Source organism: Arachis ipaensis, chromosome B10, assembly GCF_059453495.1.
Source record: "Arachis ipaensis isolate K30076 ecotype BB chromosome B10, ASM5945349v1, whole genome shotgun sequence".
In the NCBI taxonomy this organism is placed as follows: domain Eukaryota; kingdom Viridiplantae; phylum Streptophyta; class Magnoliopsida; order Fabales; family Fabaceae; genus Arachis; species Arachis ipaensis.
The window spans coordinates 100,518,416-100,536,672 of record NC_142435.1 but is presented as its reverse complement, the minus strand read 5'-3'; the positions used below and the strand labels follow the sequence as shown (position 1 = coordinate 100,536,672).

General features: G+C 39.6%; 3 protein-coding genes across 4 annotated transcripts; 1 reads left to right on the top strand and 2 right to left on the bottom strand.

The window, feature by feature from the left end:
• The first annotated feature begins 6,371 nt into the window (after window positions 1-6,371).
• LOC107623537 (30S ribosomal protein) lies at window positions 6,372-8,778 on the top strand. Its single transcript, XM_016325857.3, has 5 exons — window positions 6,372-6,999; window positions 7,101-7,247; window positions 7,589-7,834; window positions 8,152-8,260; window positions 8,396-8,778. Exons 1-5 carry the CDS (start codon window positions 6,745-6,747, stop codon window positions 8,524-8,526), a joined length of 888 nt encoding a protein of 295 aa, XP_016181343.1. The 5' UTR covers window positions 6,372-6,744; the 3' UTR covers window positions 8,527-8,778.
• A 686-nt stretch (window positions 8,779-9,464) lies between these two features.
• On the bottom strand, window positions 9,465-11,256 carry LOC107624512 (uncharacterized). 2 transcript variants are annotated; one of them, XM_088508958.1, is made up of 3 exons: window positions 11,180-11,256; window positions 10,369-11,099; window positions 9,465-10,287 (listed from the first exon to the last, which is right to left on the bottom strand). In XM_088508958.1, the coding sequence occupies exons 1-3, from the start codon at window positions 11,254-11,256 to the stop codon at window positions 9,563-9,565; spliced, it is 1,533 nt and encodes a 510-aa protein (XP_088365084.1). In that variant the 3' UTR covers window positions 9,465-9,562. The 2 variants fall into 2 exon arrangements, with proteins under 2 accessions (XP_088365084.1, XP_016182490.1); XM_016327004.3 differs by having other exon boundaries at window positions 10,369-11,105; window positions 11,180-11,230.
• Window positions 11,257-12,363: 1,107 nt separating this feature from the next.
• Window positions 12,364-13,946, bottom strand: LOC148581072 (uncharacterized). The gene is made up of 2 exons (XM_088492301.1): window positions 13,937-13,946; window positions 12,364-13,787 (listed from the first exon to the last, which is right to left on the bottom strand). The coding sequence occupies exons 1-2, from the start codon at window positions 13,944-13,946 to the stop codon at window positions 12,364-12,366; spliced, it is 1,434 nt and encodes a 477-aa protein (XP_088348427.1).
• Between the last annotated feature and the right edge of the window lie 4,311 nt (window positions 13,947-18,257).

Sequence of the window (18,257 nt, the reverse complement as noted above, 5' to 3'; positions counted from 1 at the left end):
AGTAAGACTGATTGGATGAAGACAGCAGGAAAGCAGAGGTTCAGAGGAACGATTGCATCTCCATACGCTTATCTGAAATTCTCACCAATGATTTACATAAGTATTTCTATCCTTATTTTAGTATTAATTTCGAAAACCCCATTACTATTTTATATCTTCCTGACTGAGATTTACAAGGTGACCATAGCTTGCTTCATACCAACAATCTTCGTGGGATTCGACCCTTACTCACGTAAGGTATTACTTGGACGACCCAGTGCACTTGCTGGTTACTTATGCGAAGTTGTGAAGATATGTTTAGACCATGGTTCTGTGCATCCGTTTTTGGTGCCATCGCCAGGGAATCAATTTCAAACAATAATTCACAAACTGAGTAACAATTTCGCATACCAAAAACCTTAACTATTTTCTCCATATTTTCTTCCCAATTTATTTACTTTCCTTTTTTCAATATTTTTGATATTGTTTAATGTCTTTTATATTGCATCTCAACACTATTTTCTGTCTGTCTAACTAATCCTATCAAACGCTATTGTTGCTTAATCCATCAATCCTCGTGGGATCGACCCTTACTCATGTAAGGTATTACTTGGTACGACCCGGTGCACTTGCCGGTTAGTAAGTGTGGTTGTAAAATATTGAACCAATGGTTTCCACAGATCCCATTATGAACCTCCTCTAATACTTCAGTGGTCCTTGAGGTCGGCACGCACTTCAGCAATGGCGTTGATATTCCTCTTTTATAGAGGATATTTTTCACCAGAGTATAGTATTGTGCTTCCCTCCGGATTTTCTTGGTCTCTTTTTCCTCTTTGGGGAGGATGTCGAATTTTAGGTATTCGACCAAGGGATTCATCCATCCGAGGTTCAGACCGATTATTTCAAGGACATCTTGTTTGTCCTCTGCTTTCACCACAGAGGGCTCTTGGAGAGTTTCCTGGATCAGGCTTCTATTATTCCCCCCCTGGTTTAGTACTTGCTAACTTGGAGAGGGCATTTGCTCTGCTATTAAGATCCTGAGTTATATACCTGATCTCGGTCTCTGCAAAGCGCCCGAGGTGTTCCAAAGTTTTTTCTAAGTATTTTTCATATTTGGGTCTTTGGCCTGATACTCTCCATTTATCTGGGAGGTCACCACTTGAGAGTCACTGAATATCATCACTTTTGTTGCGCCGACTTCTTCTGCCAGCTTCAATCCTGCAATCAGGGCTTCATATTCTGCCTGATTATTTGAAGCTGGGAATTCAAATTTGAGGGAGACCTCTATTTGGGTTCCCTTTTCATTAACCAGTATTATGCCTGCACCGCTTCCGGTCTTGTTTGAGGATCCATCTACGTATAGTTCCCACATAGTTGGCTTTTCCTCTTGGTCTCCCGCGTATTCTGCTATGAAGTCGGTGAGGCATTGGGCTTTGATTGCTATCCGAGTTTCGTACTTTAAGTCGAATTTGGAGAGCTCTATCGCCCACTGAACCATTCTACCTGCAACATCCGTCTTTTGGAGGATTTGCTTCATAGGTTGGTTTGTTCGAACTCTTATCTTGTGGGCTTGGAAATAAGGCCGTAACCTCCGTGAGGCTATTATTAAGGAGTAGGCAAACTTCTCTAGTTTGTGATACCTTAGTTCGAGGCCCTGTAGAACTTTGCTGGTGAAGTACACTGGATGCTGTCCGACCTCGTCCTCTCTTATCAGGGCTGATGCGACAGCTTTGTCCGCTGCAGACAAATATAGGACAAGGTCTTCCTCAACTAGAGGTCGGGTTAAGATTGGATGTTGGCTCAAGAACCTTTTGAACTCCTGGAACGCTTCTTTGCATTCTGGAGTCCATTCGAACTGACATCCCTTCCTTAGTAGAGAGAACAATGGAAGGGATTCTAATGCTGACCCTACCAAGAACCTGGAGAGGGCTGCAAGTCGGCCATTCAGTTGTTGAACCTCTCTTAAGCAAGTCAGGCTTTTCATTTCTAGGATGGCTTGGCACTTGTCGGGATTTGCTTCGATCCCTCTTTGGGTAAGCATAAATCCTAGAAATTTTCCGGCCTCCACCGCGAAGGCACATTTTGCGGGATTTAGCCTCATCCCATGCGACCTTATGGTGTTGAAAACTTGCGAAAGGTCTGTTAAGAGGTCGGTTTCTTCCCAGGTTTTCACCAGCATGTCGTCTACGTAGACTTCTATTAAGTCCCCGAGGTGGGGGGCAAACACCTTGGTCATCAGCCTTTGGTATATGGCCCCTGCGTTTTTTAATCCAAAAGGCATGACCACGTAGCAGTAGTTTGCTCTAGGCGTGATGAATGATGTTTTCTCTTGGTCCGGCTTGTACATCGGGATTTGGTTGTATCCCGAGTAAGCATCCATGAACGACAAGTATTGATATCCCGAGCTAGAGTCTACTAGAGCATCAATGTTGGGGAGTGGATAAGGGTCTTTAGGACATGCCTTATTCAGGTCGGTGTAGTCAACGCAAATCCTTCACTTGCCGTTTTGTTTCTTGACTAGCACTACATTCACTAGCCATGTTGGATATTTAACTTCTCTGATGAAGCCGGCTTCTAGGAGTGCTTTTAACTACTCCTCCACTACTTGGGCTCGTTCCAGACCGAGCTTATGTCTTCGCTGCTGCACAGGTCATGCCCCCGGGTACACCGAGAGTTTGTGAGACATGAGCTCGGGGTCTATCCCTGGCATGTCGGAAGCTTTCCAGGCGAAGAGGTCGGAATTGTCTCTTAAGAGCTTGGTCAACCTTTGCTTTAAGACTCCCTCTAGGTTGGCCCCTATGTTGGTATTTTTTTCTTCCTCTATGCCGACCTGTATTTCCTCAGTTTTTCCTCCTAGCTGTGGTTGCAGCTCTTCTTTGGCTCTTGCGCCACCGAGCTCTATGGTGTGGACTTCTTTGCCTTTTCCCCTCAAGTCCAAGCTTTCATTGTAGCATTTTCTTGCCAATTTCTGATCTCCCCGTACCGTTGCTATCCCCGCAGGTGTCGGAAATTTCATGCAAAGATACCACTGCTCCGAGTCGATTTAGGGTAGCTTTGCCAATCAAGGCATTGTATGCTAACCCCACGTCGATGACTATAAAGTCTATGCTCAGAGTTTTGGATTTTTTCCCCTTTCCGAAGGTCGTGTGGAGGGGCAGAAATCCTAGTGGTTTTATTGGCGTGTCACCTAATTCGTATAAGGTATCGGGGTAGGCTCTTAACTCCTTTTCATCCAACCCTAGTTTGTCAAACGCGGGCTTGAAAAGGATATCTGCTGAACTCCCTTGGTCCACTAGAGTTCTGTGGGGATGGGCATTGGCTAGGATCATGGTTATTACCACTGGATCATCATGTTCATGGATTATTCCTTGCCCATCTTCCTTTGTAAATGAGATAGTAGGAAGATCGGGAGCTTCACTCCCGACCTGATAAACTCGCTTGAGGTGTCTCTTGCGAGAGGACTTGGTGAGTCCTCCTCCCGCAAATCTTCCCGATATCATATGTATGTGTCTCTCGGGGGTTTGAGGTGGAGGGTCTTTTCTGTCCCCATCCTCTCGCTTTCTCTTTCCATGATTGTCCGACCGTTCCATGAGATATCTATCAAGCCGACCTTCTCTGGCCAGCTTTTCTATCACATTTTTGAGGTCGTAGCAATCATTTGTTGAATGACCATAGATCTTATGGTACTCACAGTATTCGCTGCGACTTCCTCCCTTTTTATTTTTAATGGGCCTGGGAGGTGGCAGTCTTTCAGTGTTGCATATTTCTCTGTATACGTCCACTATGGAAACCTTTAGAGGAGTATAAGAGTGATATTTCTTTGGTCTATCGAGACCGACCTCTTCTTTTTTCTTGGGCTCCCTCTCCCTCTCTTTTATTGGGGGAGGGTGCCCAGGTCGCCAACTCGACTCTCGTAATCTGGCGTTCTCCTCCATATTGATGTACTTTTCAGCTCTCTCTTGTACATCGCTTAAGGAGGTGGGGTGCCTTTTTGATATGGACTGCGAGAAGGGGCCTTCTCTAAGCCCATTTACTAACCCTATAATGACTGCCTCAGTGGGCAGGTCTTGAATCTCCAGGCATGCTTTGTTGAACCTTTCCATGTAGTCCCGTAGAGGTTCTCCGACTTCTTGCTTTATTCCCAGGAGGCTCGGGGAATGCTTTACTTTATCCTTCTGGATGGAGAACCTCATCAAGAACTTTCTCGAGAGGTCCTCAAAGCTGGTAACCGACCTTGGAGGGAGGCTGTCAAACCACTTCATCGCCGCTTTCGATAGGGTGGTCGGGAAAGCTTTGCAGCGAGTTGCATCAGAAGCATCAGCCAGATACATCCGACTTTTGAAATTGCTTAAATGATGCTTCGGATCCGTGGTTCCGTCATAGAGGTTCATGTCAGGACTTTTAAAGTTTCTTGGAACTTTTTCCCTCATTATGTCCTCAGAGAATGGATCCTCTCCCCCCAGGGGCGATTCCTCTCGGTCGTTACGGGAGTTCCGACTTCTAAGGGAAGATTCTAGCCTAAAGAGTTTTTCCTCTAACTCTTTTCGTCGCTCTATTTCTTCTCTGAGATTTCGGTCCGTCTCTCGTTGTCGCTCTAACTCCTGTTCCAGTTGTTCCAGACGACCTTGGTGGCCATGGACCAACCCCATTAGCTCGGCGGCATGGGGTGGTCCTTCTTTCCCTGATTCGCGTCCCTCTGAGGAGTTTACCTTCGGGTTTTTCAACCCGGAGGTGCCTTCTCTTTGTTGGTCGTTGGTTCCCTGATGAAGAGTTAGGTCCGCGTCGTTGTTTCCGGTGTCTAGGTTTTCTTGTTCGGAATCAGACGCTGTATGACCATCTTCGGGTGAATTGTCCGCCATCACTGGTTGATCTCTCGGGTCCCCGGCAACGGCGCCAATGTTACGATGGGTGACCAGAGATTACTGGGCTGGACTTGCTGGGTTGGCCCAATCGCCAAAAAGGGAAAGCCTTCGAAGAGAATCACGTCCTCGGGCCTCCGTCCGACTTGTGAGTATGAATGAGCGGGGGGTGGTACCTGCAAAGACACTCCGATGCCTAAGTTAGCAAGGGAATAAGCAGGTCTAGAGAGTATTGGGCTTAGTGATACCTGAGGGATGTCAGGGTATTTATAGTGGTGAACCCATAACCACCGTTGGAGTAGTTCCACCATTTAAGGAGGAATAACCATCCCTTTTATCTTAGGGAAGTTGGGATATGGCTCCTGGAAATGGGTAGAGAGATTTTAGGGGCAGTTACTCATTTGAATAAGTGTTTATCTGCCAGCTAATCTTCGTTCCCGACTTCTTTAGAGCAGGTCGTGGCAAGCACCGACTTAGTAGGTTAGAGGTCGGCGTAAGGTGAGGTTCAATCCTTTAGATTGGGCCTTTCGTTTGGTCCTGGGCCGTAGCGTTGGGTCAAGGTATGAATAATATGTTAAGGTAAAAAGAACCTTATTATACTTTTAAAAAATAGTTTTAATTAAAAGATTTAGCTATTTTGTATTTTAAAAATATTTTTTTAAAATATAATATATTTTTTAAAATTTTAAATATATTTAATACATTAAAAATAAAAAATATCTTTTTAGTAATTTTTAGTAACAGTTTTTATAAAATTATATTAAAACTTTTATTTTTGATGATATCATTCCATACATAATCACACATTACTTTTTTATATATTTTTTAAAAAATATATATTAACAAAATCCTTACTTAAATCATAAAAAGTTTATTACGGATGTAACACTTATAAATATTCTAAACTAGTAGAGACCAAAAGTAGTAAACCAATACAATAGTAAGTTGCATAATTAAAGTTAAGGTTTTTAGTAGTTTAAAAAAATTAAAAAAATAAAAATAATTTTATATTTAGATATTTTATATAAAAATATTTTTTATTTAATAATTATATTTGAATACGATAAATATATTATTTAAAAATAAATAATTCTTTAAAAAAAATAAATTATAAATTAAAAAAAATTAATACTTTTATTTTTATTACTAAAATTTTGTTAAATACACTAAAAAAATCTTTTTGATAAATTTTTTTTAACAATTTAATGATATCAAAAAAATAGTTGAGAGCAACGCATCAAAGTAACAGGTTGGGGCGAATTCATTCATCGATTCAACAATCTCGCGCTAAATAATTTTAACAGCCACTGAGTCGCAAATCTAATGTAATGCAATAAGCATAAGCAAAAGATTGACTAGACTAACCCAAGTTGATACAGATAGATAAAAATTTGTGTCTCTTAATTATTTCTTTTGGGTTTGATACTCATTAAAAAATAAAAATAAAATTTGCTTACTTAAAAAGTCGTCTACTTTATGTGTCTCTGCACTACTCGAAAAATTAGTTATTAAATTTCCAGTAGGATGGATACCATGGTGCAAACCAAAAGATTGACGAGCATTTACTACATTACTACTCTACAACTGGCTGGTTCCTCCAGCATTAATTATAACGTAAAAGAGAGCGCAAGTGGACAAAATAGCGTCTAGATTTTGTGCCTAGTTATGGATAAAATCAAGTAAAGAGTGGCCACGTCCGACACCAAGACAACACTGAATATTCATCGTCATCCAATACGGTAAGGAAACGACACCGTTTCAATATCCAATACTGTTTGCTGTCACTCTCACTCTCTTCGGAGTCTCATCCTCTTCGTCCGTGCCTCTGGCTCACTCTACTACCCAAAGCTAAAATCTATTGTCCCAATTCGTTTTCCCAATTATTCACTTCAATTCAATTCCAGCTATGGCCGCCCCGCCTTTATACTTCCACGCTACCCTGTGTGCTTCCCCGTCCCCTTCTTCTGGCCGTTCTTCTACCCTCTCTCTACTTTCCAGACCTCACTTCAACAGTTCCTCAACAAAGCTCAAAACTTTCTTCCCTCTCAAGCATGCTGCAAATGCCACCTCTACCACCCGCGGCGGTTCCCTCTCCGTTCGCATGACTTGGGATGGACCACTATCTTCCGTCAAATTGATCATCCAGGGCAAAAATCTAGAGGTATATCTATGCTGAGTTCCTAGGTGTACTTAATAAAATAAAATGAAAAAAAAAAAGAAGAAAAAATGAATTGTCTATGAACTGTTTGTTGTTTTGCTCAGCTCACTGATGCGGTGAAGCAGCACGTGGAGGAGAAGTTGGGGAAGGCCGTTCAGAAGCACAGTCACTTAGTTAGGGAAGTTGATGTTAGGCTATCCATTCGAGGAGGAGGAGAATTTGGGAGAGGACCCAGGACTCGTAGATGTGAGGTAACATCACCCAATAATTTCATTCTTTGTAATATTGGATGTGAATTATTTAAAATATAATTATGATTTACAACAAAACCACATGTCTGAAGCCACTTAATAGGGCAAGGCTTGCTTTGGTAATATGGATTTGCAACATTATGCATAGTGTAGTGGTAGAAATAGAATATTTTAACTTTGGAATCATCACATGTTGTGGTGATGATGTGCTGGGTACACAATAAGTAAAAGAAAAATAAAAAATCAGTCACTTGAAGATCTCTCTTGTGCATATAAGCATGTGTTTTCAGTTCAATTCATTGATTCATGTTTCCATTATTCTTTGGTTTCCAATCGATTAGGTGACTATTTTTACAAAGAGGCACGGAGTGGTGAGGGCTGAGGAAGATGCAGAAAGTACATATGGAAGTATAGATTTGGTGTCCTCAATCATCCAACGGAAGCTGAGGAAGATAAAGGAAAAGGAGTCGGACCATGGTCGGCACATGAAGGGCTTCAACAGGTTGAAGGTTAGAGAGCCTGTGGAGCCGGTACCACTGGATGAAGAAGAGATATCTGCAAAAGAGGAGGAAGAAACAATTGATGAGGTTGGTAGTTGATATTTGACACAACCTTCAAATATTGCATTTTGGATTTGGTTTTTGCATGCATATTTACATGAGTTCATGAATTCCAAAAAAAAGTTTGCGATCTTGTTCAAAACACAGGAGGAAAAACCTAATATTAGGCCATTGTATATTATATATTATAGGATTACAAATGAGAATTGTTTTGGAAGTGGAAATAGATTTGATAGATGTTCTATTATGACTTATGAGTAATTCAAACCTTTCAAGCATATTGAAATACTCCTAGTTTTTCTGTTGGTAGATAGCTTTGCTCATGTTGTGAATTTGACTTGTAGGTTGTCCGCACAAAATACTTTGACATGCCTCCGTTGACTGTGGCAGAAGCAATTGAACAACTCGAAAATGTTGATCATGACTTCTATGCTTTCCGAAATGAAGAAACTGGTGAGCAATTAGTGTCTAGCTCTGTGTTTTTGTGTGGCTTTGTTTCTTACTTTGCCATGTTTTTGTTGGTTTTTCTCCTATTTTCAATACATTTTTTTATCATGGTAACTAACTTTATTCCCTATGCTGCTTCAGGGGAGATTAATATTGTATACAAAAGAAAGGAAGGAGGTTATGGACTCATTATTCCCAAAGGAGATGGCGAAGCACAGAAATTGGAGCCTTTAGTGATTGAACAAGCTAGAGAACACTCCCTGAAAGAATGAAAGGAATTCAAAAAGAAACTCTGTATGTAAGAAGGCAAGAGCTTGTACATGATTAGCGGATACTAATGATAGCTTCTGCGTGGCCGAAGTGCACAGGGAACTTCATTGATGGCTTTGGTGTTAAAAGTAAAACAAACTTTTCGAATTTGATGTACACTTGGTGACTAGCGATTTTAAAATGGAAGAGATGAACCACAGTTTTGACTGCACATAATGTCCAGATTCCAGAATAAAAACCATTTCCTCCGATAATGCCACCTTTTTCTGTCATCATCCGTTTTGTGTTGGTCCATGTTTGTTTCTATTTTACTCAACATAGAGTGTTCATGATGTTTTTGCTTCATTCAATAAGATCGTGACGATAGTTTATAAGGTAAAAAGTTGGCTAGAATCCAAGTGATAGGGACAGAAATACAGAATCAAACAAAAACTTTGCTAGTTAATCAAGCAAGCAGTGTGCTGATTTCATTCGCGTAACCGGAGCTAGTGGGATGGCATGAATAAGTGAGCATTAGATAGACCCATAATAAAAAAGAAACCGAATAATTGAGCACGCCGACAAGAAAAACCAGAGTTCTTGATGCATTTCTTTGAAAAGTACTACATAGTGACTTGTTGCATTTCTTGACAGTAGTTGAAATACATGGATGCAGTAGCATTGTTGAAAAAAAAATGATCGACAAATGTGGATTGACACTTGACAAAGTTGAGCAATTCTTCACTAGTTCAAATAAGAGGGTGTGATGGAATATTACAATTAAAGCCAACTTGAGCACCAAGAGCAGGAATCACAAAATCGTAATCATCACAAGAGTATATGCAGAGTGAGATAATATACATATATATTGCAATTCTTGAAACATAAAGCTAGCTTGATGAACTGCAAAACAACCGTCGAAACTAAAACTTGTAAAATCCTAATACATATGGAGATTAAAAGTAAAGAAATGCTTACTAATATACTAAACTTGATGAACAAAAAACACCGAGAGATTAGTCAAGTACTAGAGAAGTAACATAAAGTGCTGGTTGAGTCTTACAGAACAGAAGAAACAGCAAAAACACCATCTTGCCTTCTTGATTTCATATCCACCAGCTTATCTCCCTCAACAACCTTGAAAGGATCCAACATAATAGAATCCATATTCAGCTTTGGGAATCCCAATTGGACCTGATCAACAGCATTTTGAAATGACACTCTCACAGATTTCTTCCATTCCCTCATAAGACACAATTCAGTATACTCAGACTCCTTCTTTACCCTCTCAAGCTCCCCCAAACACTTAGCAACCTCCCTCTCCGCCTTCTCCAGCTTAGTCACCACCCTGCATAGTTGCCTCTCCTTCTTTTCCAGCTCCTCTACCAAGAACTCAGTAGCAGCCGCTATTCTCAGTGCATTCGCCTTCACGAAACGTCCAACTTCCGCGTGGCCGGTATGGTGGAGCTTGTCCTGGTCAGGGCTAGATAACAAGTGATGCCGAATGTGATGGTCGAAATCAAAGCGGCTATCCCACAGGGAGAGGACCCTTCCTTCTCCTTCAAAATCTTGCAGATGCTGCATATCAATATCTGCAACAATGTTCTGTTCGTGAAACAAAGGAGGAGGAGTAAGAGGAGCAGCACTGTTCTCCACAGAAACCTTTTGCTTCTTCTTCATCTTCTCCGCTGCTCTTTCTCTTGTGAGTACTTCCTCCTTCCTCTTCGGTTTCTTCTTCACTTCCTCAGCTTCTTCCTCTTCCTCTTCCGACTCTGACTCCTCAGCTAGACAATCAGATCAACGGAATAATATGAACAAGAAAGTAAATACAAATATTGAAAATAAGATTATGAAAATGCAGTTACCATTAATGAGAGAGGAACAAGAGAATGGAGCTTTCAGCTTCTGGAACTTTGTGACCAAAGCTTTCTCAGAATCAGAGAGGCTCCAAAACACAGGCGAATCTGGAAACTTCACGAACTCAGACCAAAAAAGAGGAAACTTTGGGTTCTTGTTCTGATCCATGAAGAAAGGAACAGAGCTACCACCATCACTCCCCTTGACTTTGAAGAAATTGTTTTTGAAGCGGAAGCACCTCAAATCCAAAGATAGAAGCTTATGTGAACCTGGACGAGCATGAATATGAAGCCATGCACCTTTCTTCTTCTCCACCAACTGAAAGAAGTAGAAGAAAGTGGGAACAGTAGGGGTGAGTTTGTGAAACTGGCATAGGAGTTCGAAGCACCGAACGAAGACCCAACCGTGAGGGTGAAGCTGTGTAGGAGCTGCGTCAATCTTGTTGAGGATACTCATATGGAAATCGGAGAAAGGAAGAGGTAGCATCAAATCAGTGAAAAGCGCCTTGTACACGAAGAAGAACCGTTCTTGTTCTTCTTCACCTGAACCGTAACAAACACGGTCAAGGTCGGTGCAGTGTCCGAATGATACACTTGCATGATTTGGTTGGAGGAGTTTGGTGGGGGTGAGATTGGCGATGTTGATGTCTGACTTGGTATTCAAAACTTCAGGGTCAACCCAGTTCCAGGTGCTACCGCTACCACCACCGTTGGAACATTTCTGGTTGGTTTTCGTCATCCTGAAACTGAAAAGTGAGAAGAGAAATTAACAGCATTACCATGCAGCCATGGACACTAATGAAGTGATACTGAGACATACCTGATAATAAAACTGAGAAGACAAAGTTGCAGAATGTAGTTCAAGCGTCCAACCAAGAGTAGTGATAAATGAGACATTAATTAATTTAATTAGGGCAATTTACTTAATTAAATTGTTTCACTTTTAATATTACGCAAATACATTGTTTCCAAATCCAATACGCAAATACATTGTTTCACGTATCTATATAAACCGCTACTAGCAGTAGCGGTTTACAGGTGTACAGAAACAGTTACAATCAGCCGCGGTTTACGTGCAAAACAGCTCATTCATGAACCGCTGGTACCTGCCGCGGTTTACGTGTATTATGCGTTGGTCATAAACCGTTGTTATGCGTTGGTCATAAACCGCTGTTGCCAGCAGCGGTTTACGTGTGTTGGTGTGCGTGCGTAAATCGCTAGAGCCTATAGCGGTTTACGTGTAGTTGGCTGCCTATATAAACCGTGGTGGTAGCCGTGGATTATTCATTTGGAGGGGTTGTGAGGTTTTTTAGAGAGAGAAAATTCTAGAGAGAGGTCAGAGCAAATTGAGAGTGGGTCCGAGGTATCTCAGCGGCGACTTTCGGCGAGTTATCATGGCAGACAGGAGCTTGTACCGACTGAACGGTATTGCGCATATTGCCGGTTCTATTGGTGACGAGGTTAGTTAATTATTTTTTTTAGGCTTAGCATTTGTTAGTTAGAAAAATGGTATGTAAGGTAGATGAACTAGAATTTATAAATTATTCCCTCTAGTTTGAAATTAGGCTTCGCATGCTAGGATGTTAGTTTAATCGGTTTGGGTTAGTGTTTTGAATTTTTCTTGTTAAGTTATAAATATGACTAGTTAGTTGAATTTCAAATCCCTTCAATGAATGTTATTCTACATCTTGTTGGTTTAGTTTAGGGAAAGGGACAGTTGACGTTCGTGATTTATTTTAGTTCGGTTAGTATATTTGTATGATATGAAGTTTTTTATTTTAAAGCTTTATAATATTTTTATAATTCTGGCTGTTATTTATTGAAGTATGTGTTTTGTTATTTTTACTATCGTAATTAGTTTCTATAATTTGAAGCTTACATGTTTTTCGACGGCTTAGTTATATAGGGTTCATAGATTAATTTATTTACCGGTTCAGCATTTGTTGATGGTTTAAGATAATTTGTTATTGTTAGATAGGGAAATTTTTTTATGGATAGGAGAATTTAATTGGACCATGTATTTCTTTCATGTTCCGTGCATCCCACTAGGTGTATATACAGTGTGAGACGGCAACAGAATATGCCCATGCATGAAAGGATCATCCCGTATTTAGAGAGGGCTGGATTGTACCATTTGGCCAGGCTAAACAACCAATGGTTCTGGTTGGATGAGCCATTGGTTAGTGCGTTCGTTGAGAGGTGGCGTCCTGAGACGCACACGTTCCATATGCCTAGTGGATGAAAGTAGACTCTATCTTCATCATCTTGGTCACCCGCTCTAACCGGGGAGGTCTTCAGCAGAGCAACGGAACCGTCCGTGGTGGATGTGACCCCAAGGATCCATCTAGGCAGATCCGCATATGACTTCTCCCAATCGCCATATATCTGCGCTACTGCCTTCTGCTTCGCCAACCACACCTTCCGATAACTAGGCCTAAATCCATATGTCGCCTCTGTTGCCTCTTGCAACACCTTAATCGACACGAACGCATCAACTTTAACCAATGGAAAGATTCTCGCACAGATGACATGATAATCAAGCTGCTTGTGGTCGCTCGACATCGATGTGGCCATACACGTGTGTGATCCATTGTACCTCCTAACTTCCCATGTGCTCTTCCTTTTCCGCATGACTATCCGAATCAACCACGTGCACCCGTTACCAAACTCCTTGCATCTCCCTTGGTATTTCAGATTGTCTGACTCCATAACCTTGTACTCAACTCCACGCTGAATACTGTAATCTTTTACGCTCAGCACGGCATCCTCCTTACTCTGGAATGATTGGCCAATCTGAAATTCAGTCATAGGTGTCCCATCATGCATCCCCTGCCCATCGAATGTTGCATCTACATTCTGGTGTTGGCCGATGGCTTCCAAGTTCAAAGAAGACAGGTGGGGAGGGTACTCTTGTGTTCTAGAACCGGAACCTCCATAGGTTGGACGTGTACCTCTTGGAATATCATCATCACTGTCCCCACCAATATCGACCGGCTCTTCACCCGAATCATCGTCACACAGCGCATTCTCAACTCGATCCGGTCCGGCATCAAATTCAAAATCAGGCACAACAGGAGCCACATATGCATGAACAGCCCCAGCATGTTTGGGCTCAGGAATCGGAACTGCCGCTGCTACCACAGGCATCGATGTCGAGGCACCACCGATTGCGGTCGACTGAGGATTCGGTGCCGATGCCCCAGAGCTATCCACACCATCTTCCAACTTCGCAAGCAGCTCAGGTATCCTCACCTCCGGAAAACTACGCTTGCAGTGAAACAAGACCTGCAGGTCTTCATCCGACCCTATCACGAAGGTCTCATATCTCACACCAGTTGAAATAACGGCTATGGGAATCTTGTAAAATAACTTTTTTACCCACTTCGTCCCACAGGTACCAAGCTTCCGTAATATGCTTAGCTTAATCTCTGCCAATGTACTCGATGATCGGATAAAATACTAAGCGGTTCTCTATCTGTGAATTTACACCATGCCTTTTGTTCTTTTGAATTTTTCCAGAGCAGTGAACCAGAGCCACAAAACTATCCTCCCCCTCCATTTGTGAATAACACTCTACCTCTCCGCATTTGTCCCCTCCATGGTTTATATAGGCACTCCCATTCAGCATGCTTAACGTAAACCGCTATAGACTCTAGCGGTTTACTATCACACACGCACGCACGTAAACTGCAGCTGGCAGCAGCAGTTTATGACTAAGCCGTTTTGCACGTAAACTGCGGCTGGTTCTAGCGGTTTCTGTACACCTGTAAACCGCTACTGCCAGTAGCGGTTTATATAGATTAGTGAAACAATGCAATTGCGTATTGAATTTGGAAACAATGTATTTACATAATATTGATGTTCAAACAATTTAATTAAGTAAATTGCCAATTTAATTAAAATAAAATTGGGGTAAAATCAGCCACAATCAATTTTAATCACTAATTTTAATATATAAATAATATTTTTAAAATAAAATATTTTTTTAATAAAATATTTAAATGACACTTTTCATTACTTTATTTTTAAGATTGATTTTTTTAAATACGAATATAATGTGTGTGTTATGCATTGCCATAGATAGGATGGGTATTTTTCTCTGATGGAGATTAAATTTTTTTTTTTAATTTGGCACTAACAAATCATGCCCTCAAGGATATGAAAATTTAAATGTAAATTTGAGAGTCTGAATTTTTAATGTGCAATTTTAAATTTTAGAATACACAAATTAAATGGTCAAATTTGTATTGGCATAATTTTTTTATTTTACTGTAAAATAAATTAGAGAGTCTAATTAGTATATTTAAAAAAATTTTGAAAACAAAATAATAAATTTAAAGATTAGATTTGTATAAAAAAATAAATTTAAAGATTAAATTTATATATTTAAAAATTTAAAATAAAAAAAAACAAATTTAATCCTCATATTTGTAGATTTCATATCATAATAAAACACACCAAATTTTAACAATGTTGAAAAAGACTAATGAAAAGCCAATATCAAAATTAAAAAGTGTATTTTTAAAAACAAAAATATTATGTATATATTAGAGAGGTAAATGTTAAATCATTACTCAAAAAATTCTGACGCTGACAAAATGAAATTTGGATCCTCTAAATTTTGAATTTTTACTTTAGAAGGTAAAGTGTGATCTCTCACTCTTGAATGATTTTTCTCTCATATTTTCTCTTGGTCTCACTTATAAAATAAATGGTGAGAGATCACACTTTTTTCTCTAAAATAAAATTCAAAATTTAAAGGATTCAAATCTGACAAAATGGTACTTGACTTTTGTTATTGAAGCAGGCCAGAATAGGGATAGCAACGGGACCCCATGGGAGCGGGCACATGCCCCTCTTCCCTGCCCCCGCCACCCATAATCCATCCCCGTCCCCGCTTCGTCCCCGCGACGGGTAACGGGGACCCCGTATCCGCTGGGGATCGGGGTCTCCGCGGATATCCACAGATTTTTAAAAAAATTCAAAAATATTTTAAAAAATAGCAAAATTAAAAAATAAAAGATACATAGTCTAAACCCAAACTTCGTATTATAATCTAATTTCCCAATTTTCCAGTAAGAATTCAAACCCCAAACCCTAAATTCAATTTCACAGTAATAAAATCAATCTCTAAATCTAAATTTACCAATTAACAGAATTCAAACCCTAATCCTAAATCCAATTTAACATTAATAGAATTCAAACTATAGCAATTTCATCAATTAAAAATCAAAATATACATTAAAACGGCAAAGCAGAGGCAGACCAGAGGCGAAGCTTCGAGCAGGAAGCAGTGAGCGAGGCAGTGAGAGGAGGAAGGTGAGCAGCAGTGGCTCTCCTCTGACGGCGATGAAGGACGATCTCCTCTGGACGGGGACGAAGGCGGATCTTGCTCCTATGACGGTGATGACAAAGACAACTCTCCTCTGGACGATGACGGAAACTGCGACGGTTCTCCTCAGGCGCGCAGCGTGAAGACGGCTCTCCTCTCCTCTACACGCAGAGGCATGGTTGGTGATGACAGATCTGAAGAAGATGATGATGACAGAGGCATGGCTGGAGCATTTTCGTCTTTGCGGAGTAGAGGGGACATGGGTGCAGGCAGCGCCAACATTGTGAGAACCAAGCACGAAGCGACACCGGTATGGGAGGAAGGAAGAGGAAGAGGGTGAGACCTGAGAGAGTAAGAGTGATTTGATGAGAGAGTGAAGGAGTAAGGCAGAGGCGTGAATTAGATTTTTAGGTTTCCATCATATATATATATAAGGATATTTATGTAATTTCATCTATACGGATATTATACGAGTATCACGGGGCGGGTACCTCTCTCCCCGCCCCTGCCCTGTTTATTAAACGGATACCCGTCCCCCGTCCCCGCGGGGAGAAATTGACCCCCAAATCTGTCTCCGGCGGGTAATTCCCCGCAAATATCCTCCCCACCAGGGAAAATTGCCATCCCTAGGCCAGAATATAAATCGGTATCGCTTTTCCAACTGCCTTAATTAGAACATGTCTTTCAGTTGAAGAAAGGAGCTTTCCTTTTCAACCTTCCACCCGTTTCTGAACTTTATCTTTGACGGAACCAAAAGTAGCTTTCTTCGATTTCTAAACAATAAATGATCATTCCAGGTATTTATCTTGGACACCTACATGATTGATGTTCAAGTTCCCTGCCAACTCTAGTCTAACATCGTGAGGGGTGTTGTTGTTGAAAAACATAGTAGATTTATTAAGATTGACCTACTGACCACTAAAGCTTTCATACCAGTCCAATAGGTTAAGAATGTTGGCACAACTATCATCGGAAGCTTTGTAAAAAAAGAAAAATTGAGCCATCTGCAAAGGGTAGGTGAGTGATCATAGGACATCTCCTATTAATTGAATACCTTGGATCCATCTATTTTGCTTTGCTTTGTGTAACAAGAAGGAGAGGGCTTCTGACAAAAGAGGAAAAGATAAGGATAGAGAGGATCACCTTGACGGATGCCTCTTGATGCTTGAAAACTATATGGTTAACCTTCCACAACTACAGAATAAGAAACAGTGGTAACTAGTTCGTGCATCTAACCCACCAACCTTGAATCAAACCTAATCTTCTCTAACATAAACCACAAAAAATTTCACTTCACCCATTATAAGTTTTGCTCATATCAAGTTTGAGGGTCATTTTAGTCTCCATGCCTATCCTTTTAATTTTCAAATAGTTCATATTCACGAGCCACTAAAACATTATCTAAAATGAGTCTTTCCTTCAGAAATATGCTTTGATTATGGCTAATGAGTCTGTTTATAACACCTTAAAGTCTATAAACCAATTCTTTCTTTTTACATTTTCTTTATCTTTTTCAAAAAAGAGCTACAACATATTCAACTTTTCTTATATTTTATTATGTGTGACTTGTGAGTTGGTCTGCTATCTAGTCTAAAATTGTGACAAAAAAATATCTTTCAATATTTATTTAATTTTTTTTGTTATGATCATAGTTATCAGATTTGGATCGAATCGGTCGGTTTGACTGAAAATCTGATAAACCGGTAGTCTAGTCGGTTTGTTTTAAGATGCAGATTATTTCTGCAATTAACCCAGTCAACAGTGGTCAAATCCGTAGAAAATTGGACGGTTCAATGCGAACCGATGTAGTTTAGGCGCATGACCCGCGCGTCTCCACGGTGCACCACCTTATGAATTAATTCACAAAAACATAGCACCTGTGACTCGAACCAGGAACCTTGTGCAAAACTTCAGCAGTCTTGTTCTAAACCTACAACCATACACTAGTTCATATGTGTAATGTTAATTTTATTTATATATAACTTTTTTTTAGTTTTTTTAGATTAGACCCATTAAATTAAAGGTTAATAATTTATATAAATTATATATCATATTAAAGTAATGAGCTAATGAAATTTATATATAATTTATTTAAATTTAAATAATATAAAATATTAAACATTAATTTTTATTTTTCAATAAATATTGTATTATAATTTTATATATTTATTTAATTATTACCGGGTTAAACGATTCGACCACTAACCCAACAACCCAATAATTTTATCAGGTCAATTGCCGATTCGGTTTTGATAACTATGGTTATGATGATAGGTTTGTATCTATATTTAAAATATTAATCTAATATATCTAATCTGAATTATATATATATATATATATATATATATATATATATATATATATATATTAAAAATATATTTGTGTTCTAAACAAACAAAAAAAATTATTATTAAATTGATCAATGTTACATAATAAATTATTTTTTGTTATATAATAATTATACTTATCATTAAAATATTGATATAATACATCTAATTTAAATTAAATATATATTAAAATTAAATAATATAGAATATACTTGTTTTTTAAGTAAAAACTCAAAAGC